This window comes from Conger conger, chromosome 7 (genome assembly GCF_963514075.1).
Source record: "Conger conger chromosome 7, fConCon1.1, whole genome shotgun sequence".
In the NCBI taxonomy this organism is placed as follows: domain Eukaryota; kingdom Metazoa; phylum Chordata; class Actinopteri; order Anguilliformes; family Congridae; genus Conger; species Conger conger.
In genome coordinates, this window is record NC_083766.1 from 9,900,382 (window position 1) to 9,925,142 (window position 24,761).

Consider the following 24,761-nt stretch of genomic DNA (forward strand, 5'->3'; position numbering starts at 1 on the left):
GTTTTGTAGACTGCTTCTCTTTTTCTGTCCTCTGTGTTTTGGTGAATATTTCTACTTTTTGGGATTTTTAAGCTCCAAAACTATGCAATTCTACACGTGTCCTTAAGTAGTGCAAACGTTTTGGTCCATTTTGAATTTCTCACTATTCAATGAAGTGAACAGGACATTCCAATGACGTGACCTGTGCACTGTGAACATGGTTTTTTTTTTGGTTTTTTTTTACATTGAAGGTTTGTTGGAGTATAATTATGACGATAAATTATGTTTTTTTATCATTAAAAGATGATCCTATTGTGGATCATCTTTTGTAAACTGGACTTAGAATAGTCAATATCGACCTTACTCGTATGCCATTTGATTAGCAGTGAATGGATGCAGATGAGCAGCTTGATCATTCTGCAGTGAAAATGTTATTTATCTACTGTGAATTTTTTTTTTACTGCCTTCAATCAAGCAGGATTGCGTTTGCTTTCCAAGACCACAAGAGGTCGTAAACGGTGCCTTTATTCGAATGGCGCAGACCTGCATATTAAACCGTAACCTACTTTGAACCTTGTGACGGTATCATTAAGTCTACAGATACTGAATATATATATATATATATATATATATATATATATATATATATATATATATATACACACACACACACTGAATCGGCAACTTTTTAAAAACGACAGTTGTAATCGTTCACGCAGTTAATTCTGAACACCATTGGTTGCAGTACTACGGCATAAACTAGTAATGTTTACATTTTGCACGGTTAGTCTTGTGCGTATAGATTTGGTATCAAGATTGAATTTAATCAACTATCATCCATCTGTACCATCAATATGTCTTGGCCCGAGACGTCGATCTATCAGCTCCTTAAAAACTGCTATTAACTCACTTGCACTGTGTAGGCTGTGAAGAAAACCACAGAATGCTACCTGTAGCTTATAACAAAGACGACGTTGATGAAGACGAACTTTTCTTATCAGCCGTATTCATAATTAAGTACATATACAGATATGTGTGTGTGTGTGTGTGTGTGTGTGTGTGTGTGTGTGTGTGTGTGTGTGTGTGTGTGTGTTCTTTCACTTAGTGCGCACTTTATTAAGTAGACCAATGCATAGACGCATGCTGACATGATCAAGAGGTTCAGCTGTTATTCAGACCAAATATCACAATGAGGAATGGTGCTGGTGCCAGAGTAGCTCAGAAGCTGCTGATCTCCTGGGATTTTCACGCACAAGTCACTAGAGTTTACAAAGAGTGGTGCAAGAAACGCGTCGTTAATGATAGAGGTCAGAGGAGAATGTCCAGATTGATTCAAGCTGACATGAAGGCCACAGTAACTGAAATAACATCAAGTATGCAGAAGAGCATCTGAACACGCAATACGTTGAATCTTGAAGTGGATGGGCTACAGCAGCAGAAGAGCAAAAAACCCAAAATACGTATAATAAATACCTACTAAAGTGATCACTAAAGTGTATTTTTTTTTAAATTGGTTTGTAGTTGCGTTGAACAAATTACCATGGTCTTGACTGGTATATTTTAAATGTGACGAAAATGTGTCAAACTCACGGTGCTGTATAGAACTTCATGGCATACCATGCCAAAGCTTAACTTCGCGGATGGCATACCTGCCAACCTAATCGTAAAACGAGAATGATATTGCTGCAGTTGTCCCCTTAGACTCGCCCTAAAAATGTCCCTTCGTGAACCAAGATGGCGAAGGTTTGATGTTGCTGGCCCTCCTTGTCATGTGATTTGTTGGAGCATTGATCACGTGATTAAGTATGGAGGCGTTGGCGATGAGAAGCGTCATTCGTTGAGAGGGGATTGGGAACATCCACACAATAAACGGAGAAGGCAACAGGCATCTTTATCTCACGTTAGTCTGAAATGAGGGCAACATGGGGGCCAAAGAGTCAAGTTTAGGTTTTCTGTCGTATGATGAGGCCGTCAAGAGAGGTAAGTGTGGTTAATTAGCTAGCTAAAATAATGACACTGTTTTGCGTGACAGCTTGCTAACGTTAGGCTAGCCGTACTGTCAAGAGCTGTCAAGGGATGGATACGGTGAGACTGTAGTCTGCTCCAAACGTTAGCTAGCCTAGACCTAAGACGAAGTACTACTGCTTACCAGCTGCCACAGTGCTCATGGACACAGCAATAATCGAGCATATTTGTTTAACGTTAGCTACAGTTTTGATGTTACATCGGTGTAGTGGCTAGTTAGCTAGCTAGCTCTTCACTTCACTGTCCTGTGGTTAATCAGATAGCTAACGCAAATTGTGCTGTTGTTAATGTTGAGTAATTTGTCTGTTTTTGAGAAAGTCGTATTATTAACGAAATAGCATATAATTCAATAACATGGTTGTCATTAATTAGCTAATTCTCCACTGAGTTAGCTAGCCCGCTAACAGGAGTAGCTACATATTTGAGCTAGCTAGCCGTGTATATCTACACAGTTTTTTTCTGCTTAATGTTGTCAACAGCTCGTCTAGCTAGTTGCTAACAAGTTTACGCACGAGCCAGATAGACTCATGGATTTATCTCGCAGGATGCTCAGGGCGTGTTTTAGTAGCTAGCTAGCACATTGACGCTGTCGATGACAGTTAGCTAAATGCTAGCCGTTTCTGATTGTAAGCCAGTTGACGTTACCTTATTTTCGTATAACGTTATTTAAAGATCCAGCCTCTGAACCGTCCCTGAAGGTTTGAAGAGATCGCACCAATACTATCTAGTTAGTAAACTAACAAGTAGTCAATGCAGACATTATTAGTGCGTAATATATGGCATGGTAATTATTGTTAGCTACATACATTTTCCTGGCATTTGCTTTTTCTAGAATTGTTTATCAAAAAATATTTTCTTGACACTCCTGTATCTGATGGTTTTGGTGTGTCATTGCAATAGGCCTGTCAGTTAAGGTCAAATAAAATATGCAGGGATACGATGTTATTGTTCATTAATAAATACGATTAGATTTAAACTTCCACATCCGCGTATTTAACTCCGGAAATGAAATGCATGAACATAAACGCTTTCTAATCTAGTCCAAGTCCCAGGGCTGTTTATGAACCTTTGCTCCTGTGTTTGTTGATTTTTTTTTTTTTTTTGGATGGGAAACGTGATTCTTCATAGGCCCCATAATGGGTGGTGCTATAGTGTGCTGTCAATAACCCAGTCCTCGGAAGCAAACTACTTTGTCTCCGACCTCCAGAACTGCAATTGATTTAAGACATTAATTAGACAAGACAGCTCACCCATTTTGGGATTCAAAAAGCCTCATTCGCCCATCACCGTAGATAGGCTTGATTGTACTGCACTGAATTTGGCAGGACTTGTTTTAATCTTATTTTTATTAGCATTGTATTTGAGTTCTTTTTCCTGCCCTTTAATAAAACTCTGTTTTTATGGCCTCTGTAAAGCACATTGAATTCTCACTGCATATGAAATGTGCAGTATAAATAAACTTGCCTCCTTGCCTAGCACTTGCCTGGTATTTTTTTGTGAAAGTAGTGTGGAGGTGGTAGTGCTATGGTAACAAAAATATACAGATTAAGGTATTTATTCAGCCTGTTTTAGCACATTACTTCCTCTCAAAATTGGTTACATGAATCAGTATTCATATTTACATTTTTTTAAACTGTACTGTTTATTGACTTTCATGAGTACTTTTTCCCTTCACTGTTTTTTGAGCCTAGAAAAGAATGACTAATTTGCTTCACTGAGAACTTTCAAAAAAATGTAAGGAGCAGATACTAGCAAATAAACACACTGTTTTAATTCTGTGATTTATACGTTTCTTTTATTTACACAAACTCACCTCCAGTAACATTTCACTAGACTGATCTGTAGTAGATTCATTGTTACCAAACATTGACTTACAATAATAACTGATCTTTTATAGAATATTTTATGTTATGTTGTATGTACAAAACCAGCATAAGCTATATGGTACAATTGCATAGAAATTTCACTTTTATGCAAAATCTGTATATTAAAAAAAGATATGGCTATTGTTAGTAGTAATGCTTTCAATTTTTACTGTAGTTTTTTCTTCATTACCTGACATGTTTTCTTGCATGCCTCCACATTCCCAAATGACATATGCACAGCTAGCCTGGTAAATAATACTCATGGTAAATGATTAGGTGTAGTGCTTCTGGGTCCAGTGTTGTCGTTCCTGATATTTCATATCTGCTATCAAATATTGCATAATGGAGGAAGTATCGTCTCATTTCTGTCAGCAATTATGCCTCCTATGCATCCTTTTACCAGTCGACTATTTGATTGACAATTGATGTTGCCTCACACTTGTGGCGTGCCCTCAGAAATTCTGCCGCTGGTCCACTGTTTTTCTATCATGAATGAAAGCAAAAAAAGGCAATGCAGTACTGCTTTTCACTGTGGAGAGACAATGCTGCTCACTTCAGCCTGTTCCCTTTGAACGTGCTAGCAGCGATAAGGGATGGATTGAGCGTGTGGGGGGAGGGGGAATCTCCTTGGGGATTCTGAATGGCAGTAGAGACTTGTCACTGAAAATGCCGCCAGTGGTTATGAGGCTATCGTTGAATAGCCCGCTGGTTGCTGCTGAACGGGGGAAGCACCGCTGTACGTAGTGTCACGGTATGACACTGCGGCCGTGTTTCCTCTTGTTTCCTGTTCTCTAAGGGGATGTCCATGCTGACGGCGAGGGTGTCAAATCGAAACTGTTATGGAGGATGTCGAGAACGGTGTGCTGACATCGCCCTTTTTCAGGCTCTCTCGGGGCATTTTGAATGAGAAATCATGGTCAGACGGAAAGAAAGCGTGAAAGTGATCTTGCGCTAGCCTGCCTCGATCTTAGCCAAGTCGAGACCGCGCTGAAGCAGTATTTTAGCTTCGTGTTCGCTGCAGTGCCTGGTGTGAAATGAACATCCCAGTGTAGAAGGACAAATGATAGCCCTAGAACACTTTTTCCAAGAAAATGGTAACTTTTTTGCCAGTTGTAATTTTGTCATGAGTTTTAGCTGTTGTAGAAAATAGGTCCCGTAATTTCATAAAATGATGATTTGCTGCATAATATTAGTTGTGGAATAGACAGTAATAGTTCTCCATTGGTCAGTGGTTGAAAATGGCCTTTCATTCACCCAGAGACAGTGTGTCCAGTGATGATCAGAGCGTAGCAGAAAGTCTATTTGCCCAACACAGAATTTGAATAAAAGCCTGGTGTCAATCAAAGAAGTGATGTGATGTCTAGCTGCATATGATGTCAGTAGTCACTGGCTGGAAAATGTATTTGCATTTATTGTGGTGAGAGAAACATTGAGCCTAATTTGTTTCATTCAGGACAATGGATACAGAAAGCCGTTCCATTTTGCGGTTGCCATTTTAAGAAACACAAACGTGTCGACAGCTATAAGGTAATTTAACGATAGTGATTTGTTTTATATTTTTCGTGATGAAGCTAACTAATGGTATTCAATTGACAGCTGTAATATAGGCTGCGTCCTGCTTGCCCAGACAGTCAGCAGTGTAACTGAAATACCTGCCTGGCTCTAGAGTGAGACACTTGTGCCTAAGGGCACAGGGGGGTAGGAGCATTCCAGTCCCAGTGGTTTCCTCCTCTGTCAGAAGTAGGCCTTTTCTGCCCCTAGGTTAGATTTTTTACATTAGTTTTCAAACCAGAGAATAATCTTTTTCTCATACAGGGATTATCATGATTAGACTTGGACGTCTCTTGAGGAAAGTGCTGCTAATGCGGCCTGGAGACACAGCGGTGAGTGGGAGACAAGACGACAGGAAAAAATTAAAATAACAAAAGCTTAAACGCAGGCCAGCAGGCATGAGGAAAACCCGAAGAGCAGACCACCGTTTTGAGGGGGGAGAAGATGCAGCCTCCCAACCAAGATCTCCCAGTCATGGCAGGCTGTGTCCTCATAAAGGGCAATGGGCAACACCTGAGCTGACTGCTGATCAGCCTCAGAGGAGCAGACTGCTGATCAGTCTCCGTGGGGCTGACCTGTGTGTGTGGCTGCTGCAGCCCATGGTCTACAGTAGGGATCATCAGATCTGGCCCCGGAATTCACATCCAGCCCGGGTTTTCTTTTCTCCTGGGTCATTAACTGTGTGACCGTCTTCACAACTGACTACCATTAAAGGGAAGTTGGAAAACCAGCAGTTCTCGGCCCTGCAGGACTGTGATTTGAAGATCCATGGTCTGTAGACTTCCCACGATGACAACTACGGCCTCATTATGGCAGTAATACCTGCCATTTACACGTTGCGTTTAATCCACTTAGCGCTGAAATGGCTTTATTGTGAAGGGCATGGCTAAATCCACTCGCTCCCTCCCGGGCGGGTGAGTGGTGTGGTTCATTGCGTGGTGCAGAGCAACAGTTCTGTGCCTGAACGCTCGTCACTCACTGTACCTTTCCCCTGTAGCTTTCCGTGAGTTAAAGCACTGCACTGGGCTTTAACAGACCGATGTTTATAGCGGGCGCAAATGTAAAGATTACAATGCCTGTTAGTATTCAAGATTTAGCAGTGCCCGGTGGCAAACGGTTAATAACATTTGTCACTGGAGACGAGCGTTTTCCATTAGATTGGAATCTAATCTCTGAGGTGATGTTCGCCGGCTTTGCCGTCCGCCGCCTGATAACTCAGGCACAGTGTTATGGCTGCATTGGATAATTTTGCTCCTTCTGTCTGTTAAAATGTAACACGTCTCAAAACACTAGTACTCATTAACAGCCCCCCCGTCCTCTTCTGAGGGTGATATCTGTTGTCTCCCACTCGGGTGGATTTGGAAGTTTCAGGAGTCGTTTTTTGGAGCTGTCTGAGGAGCTTTTTTTTTAATTCACAGAGGTAGTTCCATGCTTGGCGTCGTGGTTTTATCTGACAGAGAATCACCTTCAGCTGCTTCAGGGCTCCTTGTTTTCAACAGCCAGACGGAAGTTTATTCGCTCTCATAACTCAGCCGCCGAGACCATAACCCTTGCGAGTTTTCTACTGAGAGAACATTGGCTATAGGCCATGACCGTTCTGTCCAGCATGCTGTCGAACAAAGCCATTTTTATGTTTTTTTTTTTTTTCTTGATGTCTAAATAATTAGTCTCACAAGGCACTCCGATGTGTCTTCAAGATAAGACGTCGTCCCCCCGCATTTCTACTGGGAAACTGAATCCAGACGGCCAAATAAATGAAAGCAGTTTATTAATCATATTTATGTGCTCTGTATTCGGGTAGTAGAGGTAAAAGCCTTGTGAGGCTACTGGGAAATAACTGTATTGGCATTGGTTAGAGTAGCCTAAAAAGATGGCTTCCAGTTGGTTAGACACTGCGGTATTCCTCATTCTCGGTCTTTGGGTTACCCGTGCCAGTTGGGTTCTTCATGTACATAGTCCTTAATGGCCCAATCTGATATATGTGACGGACCTGCTGGCCGGTAATGAGCGAGCGTGATTCAGGGTTTAATTAAGCGTTCGCCAGCTCGGCTGGTGCCAGAACTAGCGCGGAGGAACCAGGACGGTGCGGAAAGCTCTGGTGTAATGATTATATGTGTCTTGTCTGAGGGAGACGGATGTTTTCCTTGGATCCGTATTAAAGCAGCTGTACCGCGTGGCCCCGCTGAGTGCGCGCGGTATTAACATCATCGATCAAGCCGGCCCCGCCGTGCCGTTCCCCGCGCTATAAGCACGCTCTCAGGTGAAATACAGTGTCTGCCTCTCTACGGGGAATGCCAGTTGATTAGAAATCTTTAGAGTATGTCTGTTCTATTCATCTGCATGCAAAGCAATTCAGACCCGGTATTCCGTTCTTGTAAAAAAAAAAATATCTTCCAGACCGAAACGTATTGGTTTATGTGCTTCCAGCTGTCGGTTTAAATGAGCTTATATTTCAAGTTTATCGCTCTTAATATTGGTTCTTTTGGTATTACTTCAAATGCCAAGAGCTTGCAAAAATGCAGTGATGTATATTTTATACATATCAGCGTTTCCCCTAGGATTATTTTCCAGCAGCAAAGTGTTGGTTTAAGGATACTAATATGGTGCAAGGCAGCCGTTTCTTGGGACTTCAATACAGCTAATTTGGCTCAGCTGATTGATTCACATGTTCATGCTAGCACCTCGCTGGCGTCTACCTTAAAGCCAGCTTGCGAACAATGCCACAGTAGACACCCATAACACTCCCTGAAATGAGGGACACTCCCCAAGGGGGTGGCCTGTAGCGTAGTGGTTAAGGTACATGACTGGGACCTGCAAGGTCAGTGGTTCGATCCCCGGTGTAGCCACAATATAACCTGCCCAGCCATTGGGCCTTTGAGCAAGATCCATGTTATACTGATAGTGTAGTGTTGGGGAAAACAGTTTTTGCAGGAAAGTATAGGCAACAGTCTCACTTGTTAGTGTTAAAACAAAGTTATTCTGAACCGATTGACCCATTTACGTCACAGCACAGCATAGAAGATTCTAGCAATGGCTCCGTGCCACTTCTGCATGTGTGGGAAGCACAGATACATATCCTGTGGCGTATGTGTTCACAGTGTCGTGACTCTTGGAAGAACTCCTTGTTGACTTTCAGCCGGTGTCCTATCTGGGCGTGCAGGTGGATGCGGGCGGTGAGTCAACATTAACCTGCCGCTCTCTCTCTCCCTCGCAGTCACTGACGTGGAGCTGAAGCGGCTGAAGGATGCCTTCAGGAGGACCAGCGGCCTGTCCTGCTACATGAGCCAGCAGTGCTTCTTCAGGGAGGTGCTGGGGGACGCGGTGCCGGCTAAAGTCGCAGAGGTGAGCTGAGCTGAGCGTAGCACTGCCTGTGTCGCCAGACACCTTGGGGGTGTCACAAAACTGGATTACGGAGTTAATTGGATAAGTTCACTGAGTAAACCCCGGAACTGCTGTTCTTACTTCAGTCTGTGTTCCGTTTTTGGAAGGGTTCCAGGTTTTACTCAGTGGATTTATCCAGCTGATTTGCTAATCCTGCTTCGTGATATACCCCCCTGGGAGTTTGCTCCCCTATAATCCGGAAAAGCACTTGTGAATGACGTCCATACTGATATTAAAGGTTTCCCCCACATGCAACTAATTAAAATCCCCTATTGATCATTCACTTCCATACACTTTTTGTTTTGCCTGATGGATTTTTCAAATCCCTACATTTAGAAGGAAATCCCCCAGCCTGGTTATCCTGGGGTCGTAAAATGCCATCAGTCAGATTCTGGGTGGTTTCTTTTCAAATATCATGTCGTTCCCACTTTCTGGGGACATAAACTCATAAGAATGGACTGCAACATTACATTTTAAAACATTTTTGTTATAAACTGAAGTGTTTTGACTGTCTTTGTCAAACTATAATCCTACACCCTGGCTTTCTTTTATTAACAAGATAATTAAGAGCAGGTCTGCCATTGAACTTCATGAATAACATTAAGAAGACATCTAGTCAATGCTCAAATGTATAATTGAACATGGTTTCATCATGCATAACATCAAAAATACAAAGACACATCTATATACAAATATACAAACGTGTGTAGAATATGAAAGGGCAAGGGGCCGCTGGAAGGTCTTGTGGGGATAGGTGAGGGAAAGGGTGTGTTTTATTAATGTTGAAAAGGGGCAACAAATTCATTCCTTGTTCAAGCCAAATTGTTCCATGCATTTTAAGGTCATAATGTCCCTTTTTAACAGACATTTTATATAGTCCCCCCTTCACTTTCCCTAGGCCTAGTAATTGCAGACTGTCGGGTGAGCAGACAATGATCTCTGTAAAATGTCGTTTTCCTCTAGTGTTCCTTGGGTCACCTGCAACAATGGGATTTTTGCGTGAGCTGTCCATATAGGATATTTAGCAGACCACACGAAAGTAAACAAGTCTACATGTGGCGAGATAATGTCGGTAAGCAGCTCGGTCTTAGCGTACGCCCTGGAAGAGTAACGCCATCTCAACGAGGCGCGGTCGGCATCCCCCCCCCTCAGGCCTCGGTTACCCAGCCCAATCCAGAGCGCGTCGGGGCGTGCTGCCGCGTGTTTGGGTTGCGCCAGCTGTAGGTCTAATCTCTCAGGACTCCGTCGCTGTTCTTGGGTAACCGTCGCTGTTCCTGGATGTCTCCGTGACAGGACACTGTGGAGGTTCATGTATGGCTTAATATTCCAGCCCTCTCTTTGTGTTTTCGTCGAGCGCTGTCGCGTTGCGTTTGTATCCATCTTGGTGTTGCTGTCGTTTACCGTATCTGTTGTGCTGCTAGTTTGACTTACTGACTCGGCCTATATTTACCATATGAACTTGATTTGATGTTCGTGGCTGGAGACAACCGATACTTTAAGTGAACTGTCCCTTATCTGAGCTGTTCTGTAGTTCCAGTGACCTTCAGTGTGCACTTCGTGTACGTCGCTTTGGATAAAAGCATCTGCTAAATAAATGTCATGTAATGTCATGGGTTATCAGTTCAGATTCCATGCTGGATTGCCTTGTCGCTTGCCTTACTTGGCAGGATCCAGACAGGGACAATTCTGTCACAGGAGGAGACAGGGCCTTCAATGAGACCTTCAGCCTGCAGTGCTCTTATACGTTCTAATCCAATGAATGGTAAATGGCAGGCATTTATATAGCGCCTTTATCCAAAGCGCTGTACAATTGATGCTTCTCCATTCACCCATTCATACACACACTCACACACCGACGGCGATTGGCTGCCATGCGAGGCCCCGACCAGCTCGTCAGGCGCATTTGGGGGTTAGGTGTCTTGCTCAGGGACACTTCGACACAGCCTGGGCGGGGGATCGAACCGGCAACCCTCCGACTGCCAGACGACTGCTCTTACTGCCTGAGCCATGTCGCCACCAATGCTTGGCTGCACGACTGCTTTCTTGCACTTTGTCATTAATAAGTCAAGGCAATTATGTGTAACACACCTCCATGCTTCATATGCCACCCTGCTTTTTACATCACATTTTATACTTCAACTGAACAGTGACAATATCTCAATTTGTTCAATGCTGTATGACCACTTGTTTTCACGCTGCAGTAGACTTACTCTAGAAAAGTGTCAGTATCGGTAATTCATATGGAATTCGCCTGATCAGATCAAACCAGTCCTTTTTTGTTCTCAGCTTGTCTTGTAGTCTTATCATGCAGACATACTAATGCTTTCTTGTCATACCAGTGTCCAAGGACCCAGATAGAGCAGAGAGGTTCACTAGTCTCCAACGGCGTGCCCTTGTGTTCAGAAAAAATCCAATACAGTGTTCGAGTGTACTTTCTCCTTCAACGCTTTCTAAAGGTTTCAGAACTGCACAGTGAACACGAACACAGACATCGCTGAGTCAGAGAAAGAGTGCGCCTGATCTGAATTCCAGCATGTTTCTATTAGAGGATAAAAAACCTGCATCTCTGGGCTAACGACACACCTTGTTATGCCTGCGCTAATGGGCCTGTTTCTCCGAGCCCTGTGAAGGCCTTTAAACTGCCTCGCCGACAGATTTCTGCTTCCGCCTCGAACGTTTGGCTCTAAATTGGCCGTGGCTGGCAGCCTGAATGTTGTCCAGCTTTGTGCGCTAACCATCAGTGGACCCGAATAAAAGAAGTTATAATTCCGGGACGATGGCTTGTTTGTTATCCTCGTAAGAGAGGCCTAATGACCGCGCTGTTGTTGTCCCTAGAAAGCAGGCTGTTATGGAGAGCAGAGAGATGGCTGCAGTGTATGCGATCTTCTGCTCTGTTGTTGGAAGCACTTAGAGGAGCAGCGACTCTTTCATTATTCATAGTTCAACTTTACTTTGTGATTATCCCGCTGTCTGTTCAGTTGCAAGGGGCTGCCTCCGATCAGATTTCAGCAAGCCGCAGCACCTCTGGATTCACCCCTACACTTGACCTCGTCTGGATTCCCCCAGGCCTTCGTTTAGCTACGTGTAAATAGCTGTCTGTGATTCTGTACACTAAACACTTCCTCTAACACTTGACCCATAACATGAAATCCCTGTTGTTCAACAGTTTCTTTAATCTTTCACCCGTCAAACATTCAGTTTATTTTACTTTCTTGAAAATGATTTGATAAAAGCACCATAACAGGGGCTGTTTGTTTTAGAGAGAGGGCGAGGGAGAGAGAGCATAATACGGAGTTAATTCTCGCACTCTCCTGACTGGTTTAATTAAACATTAATTCACACGGAAATCGCATTGCGGAAAAGTCTTAGGTGTTCCTTATTAGTAGTCTTATGAATGCTTTCTGAGCAAAGCAGTGCTGATGGTAGGTTGTCTCCAGTGTTGCAGGATGCTTACGCAATGCTCCTCCGATAAGATGTTCAACCCACTGCCCAGAAGTCATAAATATTGGAGGAAAAGAACTTCACCCTTAAACTGATACTGACTGTGATTCACCTTGGATAAGTAGTTTGGATTTATTACCATCGGTACCTTGGTTTTTCATATTTCCGTAGCAATCTTGCCAATTCATATCAAATTCAGCCATCTGCATTTTACTCTTCTGTCCTTAAAAATGGTTCATGTAACCTAGCTGAACCTTTGTGTAGTTAACAGGAAATCAGTCAAATCATAACAAGCATACTGGGTTTCACCGAATGACGTTGACTGATGACCGAATGACAGTGTTGTGGCAGAGATTGCTTTACATTTCAGAATTTCCCTGTGCTGCTGGTGGCTCAGCAACTGCTGCTATTTATAAGCTTCTCTATACATCCATCTCCAGATGTGGAGCCGTGTCTGACGAACGGCTTGTTTTGCTCCGGAGCCGTCATTAAGCCTATTTAAAAGTTTATGAGCAGCACCGTGAAATGAGAGCCAGCGTAGAAGAGATTACATTGTCTTCCAGAAGCACTGTTATCGGCTGCCCCCCTCCAGGCTGCAGTAACCCTGTTACCAGTCAAATCCACTGCCGCTGAATTACATCTTGCATCAGTCATACGGGAACTGAAGTTAAAAGCTTATTCGGGGTGAGGAATCGTGTTCTATACTTCCTTCTTTTCAGACGCATTGTCCTGTGCGAAACGGTGCGGTTCCTGGTATGAGTCAAGCGTCACTTGAAAAATCCGTGCTCTGAGCCATGTAATGAGGTTTCAGAGATACGGGCGTACAGACAGACCCATCCACGCTGTTACATGAAGGCTTTGTCTTCGCCCCGTTCCCTCCCATCTTCCTGCTTGTACTGCGTACAGCCAATGTCCCCGGGATGTGTCGCATGCGGTTTTCTCCATGGCTGACAGTTGTTCGAGAGAGGTCCCTGGAGACTCAGAACATCGCCTCGCCTCGCTTGACTGATCTTGAAGGACCCGGTCTCCTGGAAGTGAAGCGCTCAAGGAGACTCGGGCTGTGTTCGAAACCGCGTTCTAGCATGCTGCTCCTTATAAAGGCTCATTTTCATTGAAATGTAGTACCAGTAGCATGCTAAGTATGAACACAGTATTCAAACACAGCCACAGTCCTTATGGACTGGTTGAGTGAGCTGAGCGAGGGGGTGGTTGGGTCCTGCAGCCTCAGGGTCCCTCACCCCCGCCTGCCTCCATCACAGGCCTGGGATAGCGGAGGCCTCAAGGGCCCCATCTCCCGATGCCACCGAGGTGACTTGCTTGCCTCCGGGCAGCTGATTCAGACTCGTGCCGGTCAAACGAAGCTCTTTCTCACACACTCCGCTCTGCTCTCGAGTCTCTCTTTCTCTTCCTCACCGCAGAGAGGTGAGCCACTTCCTGTTCCTCCTTTACGACCACTTCCTGTTCACGGGCCCGTAGGTTCTGCTGGAAAGAACCTTAACGCCGGAATATGTCAAACCGTGCGTCAGGGAACAGCTCACCTGATGTGTGCACGTCTCGCCACGCATGCGAAAGTTATTTGCAAGGCTACGAGGCAGCCTGCTCATATTTGCACACTTTTACTACCAAAATAAAGGTAAATGCTGACAACAGCTGACACCTCCCTGAGCATATCCACTGGATACAATTTATCAACTGCATGTAAAGCTGTATATTATCTCTTGTTAAACAACTTGTTAAATGACTTACTTGACCAAAAGGTATATTTCTGCAAATGCTGGCTGCTGCAGTAGAACCCGTCTTTGCAATGTTAGTTTGCCTCAGAAATTGAAAGTACTGGGACTTGTAAATCTGGCTCAAATGAGTACCGGCACTTCTTTTTTTCCACTTCAAGCACTGTTGGTACCGTTTTCAAAACCTGAATTGATTGCTAGTCGTCTACGCTATCAGAACCTGCTGGCTTGTGTCAAGTCGGATAAATGAGGACAAACAAACAAACAAAAAAAAAGAGCAGTGTTTTTATTGTTGTGTTGCAGTATGGGCAACGTCAACAGCCCTTATACTGCACTTATTCATACAGTATCTTCCATTTCCAGAGAAGGAGATTAAAGACCAATACTCGCACTATAAGCTAAATATAGACTACTTCCCTTCACTGAGGCAAAGAATGCAAATGGATGCAAATGAGGAGGTGACTGTTGAGTCAGTCTGAACCCTTCGTCAGAGTTGGGATACATCACTCCCGACCAGTGGCAACGAGACCGCGCGCGCGCGCACACACACACACACACACACACACACACACACACACACACACACACACAGTTTGTCGACCAACAATCAACCATCCGTTCGCTCGGTGTTTCCCCGCATAAAGGACCCGGCCGAGAAATTTCTGCAATCTGTTCGACCGGCTTGCTATCTCGAATCCTCATTCAGATGCTGCGTGGGTATCGAGCAGGCGTTGGGAAGCTTGCAACTTCCTTCAGATTGTTTTCTGAAAGCCTGAAGCCGCGCCAGACGCTTCCACATGTTGTGACAGATACACCGATGCGGAGGTCTCAGCCTCCCCGAGCCGTCCTGCCTTCCCACTGTCTGCCTGCCGTCCGCTCATTGATCGGCGCGCGCATTAGCATACGGAAGCCGCGCTTCTGAGGAGACGGGGGGGGCGCTGAGCCGTGGAGCGTCTTTGGTATTCCCTGCAGTTGGATGCATCTGCTGTGCTGCAGGACAGAGTGGCAAGCTGCCAGCGAGGAGCGAAAACCTATCCGCCGTTAGCACGTTAGCACGTTAGCAAAATTCACTTACAGAGTTGCGGAAAAGTTTACGGTCGTTACTATGAGCTCCGTTTCTCCTTTCCTTGGGAAAACATTCAATGACCTCGATATAAGGACACACCCCACTGAGATAAGCTTCTTTGTTTTTGTGGATTACGTTTAATGAAATCTTTAAAGCGTATTCAATGTTGATTTTGGAGCCGCTGTGACATATTTATCTTTCTGATTCTGTTTTTATGTTTTCTCCCTCCCTCCTCTCTGTTGACCTCCCGCCCTCCTCCTCGTCTCCAGGTGATCTACGCCTCATTTGGCGGCACATCAAAGGGGCTGCACTTTAACAACCTCATCGTGGGCCTCGTGCTACTCACCAGAGGACGAGATGAAGAGAAGGCCAAATGTAAGTCGCCATTGTTCCTCCCTTCCCAGATTTGCTTTCATGCTGTTTTGATGAATGCTTGCTGGCTGACTGCTGCCTGATTGCTCTCATTTGTCTCTGTGGGTGAAATCCCATCTTCCTGTGTCCCTGTGTTCGTCTTCCTTTCTTTAGCTGCCAACCACCATCCAAAAACATTCAGGGTTTAGTTATTGTGCTGTAGTTATTTATCACAATAAGGCTATTAGGCTGTTAGTTTGTATTCGCTAGCTTTCACTGCCAAAATAAAGGTAAGTTCTGACAACAGCTGACACCTCCTGGGACATCTACGGAATGTATTATTCGGAGCGTATCCACTTAATGCGATTTACAAACTGCTTGTAAAACTGTATATTTCCTGTTAAACAACTTTCTTGACCCAACATCATATTCCTGTAATTGTCTGCAACATTAGTTTGCTTCAAAAATGGAAAGTACTGGAACTTCTTGATTTTGTTTAAATGAATAAGGGGGGGGTTCAGGATCGGGAAGTGCATCGTGTTTAAAAAGGTTGGGGAGGGTGACAGTCAGCGAGCACTGATGTATTTTGGGGAAGGAGAATTTGTATATTTCCCGCGAGGGAAGTTTTTATATGCATTGGTAATGAGTGGTAATGTCCAGGGTATTTGTATGCGTGTGTATAGGGAGAGGGAGAAATTCATATGTATACTGTGTGTGCATAGATGTATATGGTGACCGTTATCCAAAAAAATTTTTTCTAAATGCAAGCTTGACAATCTATATGTGGTTACAAAGTTCATTGTAATAATCAAATTAAAAGAACAGTATTTGAAGGTACAATATGTAAGATTTTTGTGTTAAAACATTGTTACAAAACCATATAAATCCTTTCCTACCATTGAAAAAGGCTCATTGATATGTTGACCCTCTGCCTGTGTTTATAGTCCTTAAATTCAGGTTTCAAAATATGGAGTTGTACAATAATTCAAGCTCATTGGTTGAAAATTGGTTCTTATTGCCACAGCCAATGGCATTTCAAAGTCAGCGCGTTCAGAGAGAAGGGGGGGGGGGGGAGGGATAAACGGTGTCCGAAATTACCTATTGTACCTTTAATTCAGTTTTGCGATAATTTCATGAAACCATTAAATGTACAGCGTGTCCTGAAATGACCTGGTGTATCATCTTTCGTTAGCATCGTGCTGCCTCGTGCTGGTCCCCGTGGGTTTGTCTGAGACGGGGTCAGCTCCGGATGATCGATTGCCCGCGCGGCGTGTTTGTTCGTTTCAGACATCTTCAGTCTGTTTGCCAGCGAGTCGGGCAGCTACGCGGTGCGGGAGGACATGGAGAGCACCCTCCGAACCATGGACGGGGAGGTCCCGCCCTCCCTCAGGAAGTGCTTCACTGAGGTCAGCCGCCAATCACTGGCCTTCCGTTCCGTCTCATCTCCTTTCATCATCCGAGTCTCGCCCGTTGCTCGAAGTGTAAAGATAGCTGGATTCTGCTGGAAATGGGCAATTAAAGCGTTATGAGTGTGATATTTGGACACAAAATGACCACAAAATCTCTTAATCATTCTTACATGACAGAAAAATGTTAATGCATATTATCATAGCACCCACTTGGCTGAGGGGAAGGGCCAAACAAATTATGTAAAAAATATCGTTAAGCCAGAAACAATTTGATAAATAACAAATAATTGATGTGACACCATTACATTGTGGATGTGACACGTGAAATGCACATTGTTTGACGATTTACTTCCCAATTAAATTTTATCGTAATACATTTGTTGTCATCTGAAATGGTTCTGAAGATCAGTTTTGACATTGAGAAAAACATTCAAAGCCATTCCATTGGTTTAGAATGTTTTCAAGATTATTTGCCAAATAGCTTTGATTTCAATAGTAATGGGACTAATAAATCAATTTTTAAGCATTTTCCTGTTATTAGCCTACGTTTTATCAAAATGGTCACAATCAACTGTTAATATGTTTAATTGGGAAGTATGTAGGTTTATTTTTTTCATGCTCAGGTTGACATTACTGTTGAATTGCCCACATGCCTTCCGTACATGGCGTTTCCCAGCACCAAGTTGTGTTTGGCTAAGTGGCATATACTACCCATAATGCACCATTGAGACTTATTGAAGCAGTGCTGATTTCTTGCTTCTATATTTTGAAGTGGTGATTTGAATGATTGAAATGAATATTTATAAATGTGAGCGCTGCGTTTGTCATTTTGATAAGACCGCAGAATGAAATTACCATTTGGAATTTGAAATGGCTCCCACTCTCCAGTCTCTGTGTATTTTCCCCATGCTCTTGCTCAGTGATATTCACACACTGTTCTGTTTGGCAGGGGGAGAAGGTGAACTATGAGAAGTTTAAGGTCTGGCTCCTGCAGAACAAAGAGGCCTTCACCTTCTCCCGCTGGCTCCTCACCAGCTCCGTGTGTGTCACCCTGACCGACGACAGTGACACGCCCACCTTCTACCAGACGCTGGCCGGAGTCACTCACCGTGAGTGCGCCCTACCCCCACCATGCACTGCTCTTCTGCCATCTGCTTTGTGCACGTTTCACAAAGCCACAATGTTGATGACAGTCTGTGATGTCACTGTGAGTGACAGGCCTGAGATATCGTTGTGAGTGACAGGTCAGGGATGTCACTGTGAGTGACAGGCCTGTGATGTCACTGAGTGACAGGCCTGTGATGTCACTGAGTGACAGGCCTGTGATGTCACTGAGTGACAGGTCTGTGATGTCACTGTGAGTGACAGGTCTGTGATGTCACTGTGAGTGACAGGTCTGAGATGTCACTGCGAGTGACAGGTCTGAGATATCGTTGTGAGTGACAGGTCTGAGATGTCATTGTGAGTGACAGGTCTGAGATGTCTTTTACCCCCTCCATACAGGCTTCTCCTGGCATGGGGAGGCCATTTTGAGTAGTACACTGTGTCAGGGTGATATTCATCAATCATATTGATATTTCACACAAATAAAGTCAGTTGCAATCATATGTCCCCAAAGCATTTCTGCTGTGACTATTCATACACACCGAACAGTGCACAACCAGGCCGATATACTCTAATGCTCTGCGGTTGTGAAATTACTGACATGCAGTGGAACGGTTTCCCCGCTTGTATCTGGGTCAGGTAAACAGTGCTAAACAGGTAAATATAGACAGGTTTAGTCTGCCAACCAAGGACAGAGCTGAACAGATATCTGTACGTGGAATTTCAGTGCTGGCCAATCGGGGACACCCCGCAGACAATCTGCTGGCGTGTTACTGGATTATCCTCTTAACTCTGTTAGCTGCACGTGCTTGTGTGAGCGTGCTGAGTGTGTGTACGAGTTCATTTTGATCCGGTCACACCGCCTGCATCGCGCCCTGTCCATGGAGACCCGGATGTGGACCTACAGGGGAGAATGATGAACAGTGGGGTTGACAGGCGGAATGAGAAATGCCAGAGAATTCAATTGGGCCTTCACCCCTGGCTTGCTTGTGTTGCTAATATTCAAACAGTCAGCAGCTGGGCCCCAGGAGGCCTGCGGTGGCCCAGGCCGCATACATCACCGCTGGAGCACGCTGGCAGATAGACACACTTTCTTTTTTTTCTTTTTTTTTAAAGATATTTTTTAGGCCTTTTTCAGCTTTATTGGACAGTATATAGTATAGAGAGACAGGAAGAATGGGAGCGAGAGAGAGGGGATCACATGCGACGAATGTCGGACGGTCGGATTCGAACCGCCGACGTCGCGGCTCGCAATGAGCATGCGGTCAGTGCTCTACAGGCTGCGCCACCGAGACACCCCGATAGACACACTTTCACCTTAATGTAGCTGCCAAGGTGTGTGGTAATGACTCGTACAATACACCGTGTACAGACGAAAGCTGCCTTTTCAAAGATTTTCAGTTTGGAAAATGCTCCAAATTATGTTAGAATTTAGAAATTCTCAACCAGCCCTGTTTTGATATAATATACCTTATGGTTTCAGTAAGCTTGCCTGATGCATTGGACCAAATGAAATGATCCCTAAAAGCGTAAAAGCCCGCTCCTCTTTGCAGGCTCCAATGCACCAGGTGAGATCAATAGAGCACAGAAGAGCGTTTGAAGCCAAAGCAAATACCATTTGAACCCAGGTCTGTTTTCAGCTTCTATGGATTAAGATAATTGGCTGTGACCGAACCCAGCGTGCACAGTGGGTCTTGAGTCTGCATTACACCATTGAAGCTGTGTTTACTCAGCCAAGGGCTCCTTGCATCATTTGGCTTGTTGGGAAATGTAGTCCAGCCACCTTTCTCAAAGCCTTTGGGGCTTTAGGGCAGTTTAATGTCTCCAGCCCCGGCATGTACCAGGATTCTCGGCTTAAACGCCTCCGGCAATTTCTATGTAGCTAATTAAGTACCGTAAGCAACAGCGGCTCCTCTTTCACCTCAGAAGACCCCGAAGAGCAGAATAAATAACAGAACTAAAGTTGTATTTCTGGCAATTTCTGCATTATCATGATTTACGAAAACCGCTTCTTGCTTCGGAAGGTTGCTCACCCCTATCCCGGTTGCTGTTGCAATGTAATTGGTGTCTGACTCACACTAATTAGTGGGCGCATTAGTCGCAGTGTTTTGTGCTCTCCCTTTGGACTGGGAGTGAGAAAAGGAAATGGGCAGCTAGCTTGCGACTCGTTCGCCGGCTCGATAACACAATCATTATCGCATTATTTTGGGAGAATACCGGTCCGTTTCGGCCGGGCTTTGTGCAGAACGGGTCTGCCCCGGCCTTCTGCAAAGATGTTCCCATGCACTGATACAAGCGTAAAGAAACCCAATTGATTTTTGATGTGTCACTGTAATGCACTCCAAAAGGCGGAGGGGGTCGATGGGTTCGGGGGGATAAATGATGGCTTTATGTGTGATGGCAGGTCCGCAGATTACCCAGAGGTAATGAATTTTATGGATTGAAAGACCCCGTCCAATACATAGGTCATGAATAATTCTTGGCACAACCAGCAGGTATTATTTCCCTCTGCGTTTATGGCTGAATTAGTCATTTTTTAGGTTGCGTCCATTATACCGAGGATCATTATTCAGTCAATTTGTTGGACCAGATGGACTTTTATGGTGCCCTCAGGTAAGGAATGAATTTAACAGTACGGGAAGATGTGGTCTCAACTGGGAGATAAGAGTGGAAGAGAGGGACTTAATGAATCTTCTGTTGGGTGGAGCTATCATGCTACTATGACCAGAGGTGGAACATCCAGGTTCAGAAAGTAACATTTTGTTCCAAAAACCTGTGTTTGCTACAGTAATTAGCACAATTTTTCAGCCAGCAGTTAGAACTAATTAGTGAAATCTTGGTGAAGCTGTGAAGTTCACAGGTGGAAGAAACACCTGGTAGGTCTTTTACTTTTGTGGATTATGACCCAATTGTTTTCATGACTCAGCACTTTGGTTTGTTTAAATGAGAAGAGTCGGCGACGGCATGTTTTGCATGTCTTCCTTGTACCGAGTGTTTATCAGTGGGGTTTGCTCTCCTGTATTGCTGTAGCAGCACTAAAATTGAGACAGCCCTCCTGTGTTATTGATCGCCTGTCCTGGACTGAGAGTCGGCCTCTCCTCACCCCGTCCTCCAGTTTGGTTACACTCGCAACTTTTATTTTTAGCTCGCCGCCGGGACATGTCGAAATGCCGCGCTGGCATTTCAGTCGACGTTTCGGGATACTGAACAATTGAAAGTTCTGTAGGGGGCGGGGGAGGTTATTTTTGAAAATGGCGCTTCTAAATTAAACCCCGGAGGATTGGCTCTCATTCTTTTACGGTGTTTTTTTTCTGGTATACTTGTGAACAGCGTTAGTGGTGCGTTACTGCCCCCAGGTGTGCCGGAGGGCAGATAGGTCTGCCTGTGTTAAGGTTTTGTATAAACTGAGTGCCAGACTTCTTGCCAAAGGTCTGTGCATTTCACGGTGTAGCGGAGTGATGGTTTACATTTTAGCAACAGTGTGGGCCAGAGATTAAGAATAAGTGTTCACTGGGCGTCTCGGTGGCGCAGCCTGTAGAACACTGTCATATGCTCATTGTGAGCCGGGACGTCAGCAGTTTGAATCTGCCCACCCAGCATATGTCACATGTCTTCCCCTCTCTCACACTCCCATTCTTCCTGTTTCTCTGCACTGTACTGTCCAATAGGGGCGACATGGCTCAGGCAGTAAGAGCAGTTGTCTGGCAGTCGGAGGGTTGCCGGTTCGATCCCCCGCCCGGGGCTGTGTCGAAATGTCCCTGAGCAAGACACCTAACCCCCAAATGCTCCTGACGAGCTGGTCGGCACCTTGCATGGCAGCCAATCGCCGTCGGTGTGTGAGTGTGTGTATGAATGGGTGAATGAGAAGCATCAATTGTACAGCGCTTTGGATAAAGGCGCTATATAAATGGCAACCATTTATAAAGCTGAAAATATATTTAAAAAATAAATAAATTAATTACTGATTTCACCCTGTTTTCAGAGCTGAGCATTTGCAAGAAAAGCCTTTCTGATTTTGGATGCATATGGAACCAATAATGAATTAATCATAGTAATTAGTAATAATAGTTAGAATTATAATCTTTTTTTTTTTTTTCATCGCTTTACTGTGATGAGGGGGAAACTCGTCTCAACCACCACAAATGTGTAGGACCCACCTGGGTTGATGCAACGGCAGCCATTTTGTGCCAGAATGCTCACCACACATCAACTTTGAATTGTTCTAAAGTGTACTTTTGGTTGTTTGTTTTTTTTCCTCTACTGTACTTTTATGGGAACATGTCTGGCTTTGTCCTGCTTGCAGTGGAAGAGTCGGACATCATTGACCTGGAGAAACGCTACTGGCTTCTGAAAGCTCAGTCGAGGACTGGCCGTTTTGACTTGGAGACTTTCGTTCCTCTGGTGTCCCCCCCTATTCACGCGTCACTGAGTGAAGGTAATCAAATATTTATGACAAGGCTACTTTTTATGTAGCGTTATGTAGTGCGTGCCGAAGCATTTCAACGCAAACTGAATTAATCCGCACACACACACAAGCATTGTCTGAGACTGTGCCGCGGTAATTCACTTCCTCAATTTAATTTTCGAGTCTTTTTATAATCCAGTGTGGTATGAGAAACTAAATGCTTGCCCACCGACCTGTGTAAAAAGTGTACCTCGGAGAGAGTGTTTACCCGGACAGACCAAGCGGGTGCCAGGTTTAATGCGCTTCACGGGACTGATTCTTGCTGTTTGATCTCGCCCTGGGATTCGATTTTGCGAATTTCTCCTCAGGTTTGTTCCACGCTTTCGATGAGAATCGGGACAATCACATCGACTTCAAGGAGATCTCGTGCGGGCTGTCCGCGTGCTGCCGGGGGCCCTTGGCCGAGAGGCAGAAGTGTAAGTGAGCCGCGCGAACTCCTCGGGCTACGCGTTAGCATCCGCCGTGCTCCTTATCAAAGCGGGTCAGGCTGGGGCTAGCGGCTGCTAACGCACCGGCTCTGTGCCGTTAGGCGTCCCGCGGTCTGCTGCTGAAGGCTGACCCGCGCTGCTGCCAGCCATGGCTGGAACCCTTACATGACGGCGTGTGTTTGGCTGGAGCATGTACAGGACTGGCGCAAATTATGGATGCACTGCATTCGTAAATAACATTTTGATTACAAATATTTTGATTACGACAATATTTTCAACAGTTTCTCTTTTTTCCCGTAATTCATGTTATACTTACTAATCGTATCAACATTAAACAAAAGTGCAGAAATAATTAGTATTTCTGTTAAACAATAATACTTATTATACCTTCCTATATGTATTCGTTGATACCTACATAATTGAAGTGTCTACTGTTGGAAATTGTATAATAGGCTTGAACGTGAATTTCCGGGTTTTTTTTACATAAAATTATAATATTAATACAAAGGAAACCCTTTTTTGGCTTGAATACTTTAATTGAAATTAGTGATGGTCACATGATGACGTTACCGTTTGTGTTCAAGAAGATTATATTGATTAAAATAAATTCTTACAGATGAAAATGGCTCCAATAACAGAAGAAAGGGCATAATGTTTTATGAGTACTAAGCTTCTTAAAGCACAGTGCTTCCACAATTTGTATCAGTACTGTATTTGGCTTGCCTCTGTGCTCTCTGAAATTGACAGAAGACATTTAAGACCAGAGTAGAAATATGATTGGTGTGCCAGAAACAATTTTAAGTGAGAAGAAATTGGGGATACAAATCATGTACATCAGACCTGATACAAGTACATTTCTACTCTTTACTGAGCTTGTCTGGTGAATTGGAACCTATGAAGTGCTCTCAAGAAGTGAAAGCCCAGGCACGAACAATCAAGCACAGAAAAGTATTTGAATCCAAAACAATTACTTATTTGACCCAGGCACGTATCTATTTTTAAATGAGCAGTGGGAAGAGGACTCCTGCTGTTCATACCATTCCCAGCTTTAGGAATTATGGGTAAAAGTGACCTTCCTTCTTTTCCTGCCGTTTTCAGTTTGCTTCAAAGTGTTCGACGTGGACCGCGACGGGTTTCTGTCCCGAGCCGAGATTCGAGAGATGGTGGTAGCGTTGCGAGAAGTCTGGAAGGACAACCGCACCGATAATCTCCCTGTGAGTGCCAACGGCCTCGTTTCATGAGTGACACGGGAGGGGGGGAAGATATCAGATTATCTGTATCAGATTAGCACGTTAGCATGTAAGCCTCCGTTGTTCAATTGAACTGCTATCAAGTAGCATGCGCAGCCTGTAGCCTGGTGGCTAAGGTACATGACTGGGACCCCAGAAATGTTGGTGGTTCAAGCCCCCCGGTGTAGCCATGATATGATCCACACAGCCCTTAACCCGTATTTATGTCTAATCAACTTTAAATCACTTTGGATAAAAGCCTCAGCTAAATAAGTAATTATTATTTTTATTATGTACATATGCAGTATATACTGCAACATATTTACTACAGAAACCTGAAACGGGTGGGCCAGTGTACATCTCGGTACCTAATTGGATTTGTAATAAACCAGCCTTATACATAAAAGCGAGAGGCTGAATTTATTGTGGGTTAATAGCTTAATTAGATTGCATGAGTAATCACAAAAACGGAGTAAGCCTTTTCTTGAGCACATGAAAAAGCTGAATAATGGATATTGCTTCGTTCATCCTTTTAATTAAGGCCCATTTATCCCCTTGTTAACTCTGGCTGTTCTCTGCCCCTCTCCCAGGAATTACAGGCTGATGTGTCTGAAATCGTAGAAGACATTGTGAAGGAACACGATACTACAAAGGTGGGTAATTGGGTGTTAGCTTTCAGGAAGCTAGTCGTTCAACTTGTATTTTGATAGTTTTTTAATCTAACGCTTTTATTTTAA

At 44.3% G+C, this 24,761-nt stretch overlaps 1 protein-coding gene across 1 annotated transcript in view; it reads left to right on the plus strand.

Moving 5' to 3' along the window:
• The first annotated feature begins 1,822 nt into the window (after window positions 1–1,822).
• Window positions 1,823–24,761, plus strand: part of usp32 (ubiquitin specific peptidase 32) — a 51,648-nt gene continuing 28,709 nt past the window's right edge. Inside the window, exons 1-9 of the mRNA XM_061249253.1 lie at window positions 1,823–1,959; window positions 8,635–8,762; window positions 15,308–15,413; window positions 16,677–16,795; window positions 17,748–17,907; window positions 22,206–22,337; window positions 22,676–22,783; window positions 23,894–24,009; window positions 24,615–24,677. Of these exons, the coding sequence (XP_061105237.1) occupies window positions 1,902–1,959; window positions 8,635–8,762; window positions 15,308–15,413; window positions 16,677–16,795; window positions 17,748–17,907; window positions 22,206–22,337; window positions 22,676–22,783; window positions 23,894–24,009; window positions 24,615–24,677 (990 nt within the window). The 5' untranslated portion in view covers window positions 1,823–1,901. The remainder of the gene's footprint in view (window positions 1,960–8,634; window positions 8,763–15,307; window positions 15,414–16,676; window positions 16,796–17,747; window positions 17,908–22,205; window positions 22,338–22,675; window positions 22,784–23,893; window positions 24,010–24,614; window positions 24,678–24,761) is intronic.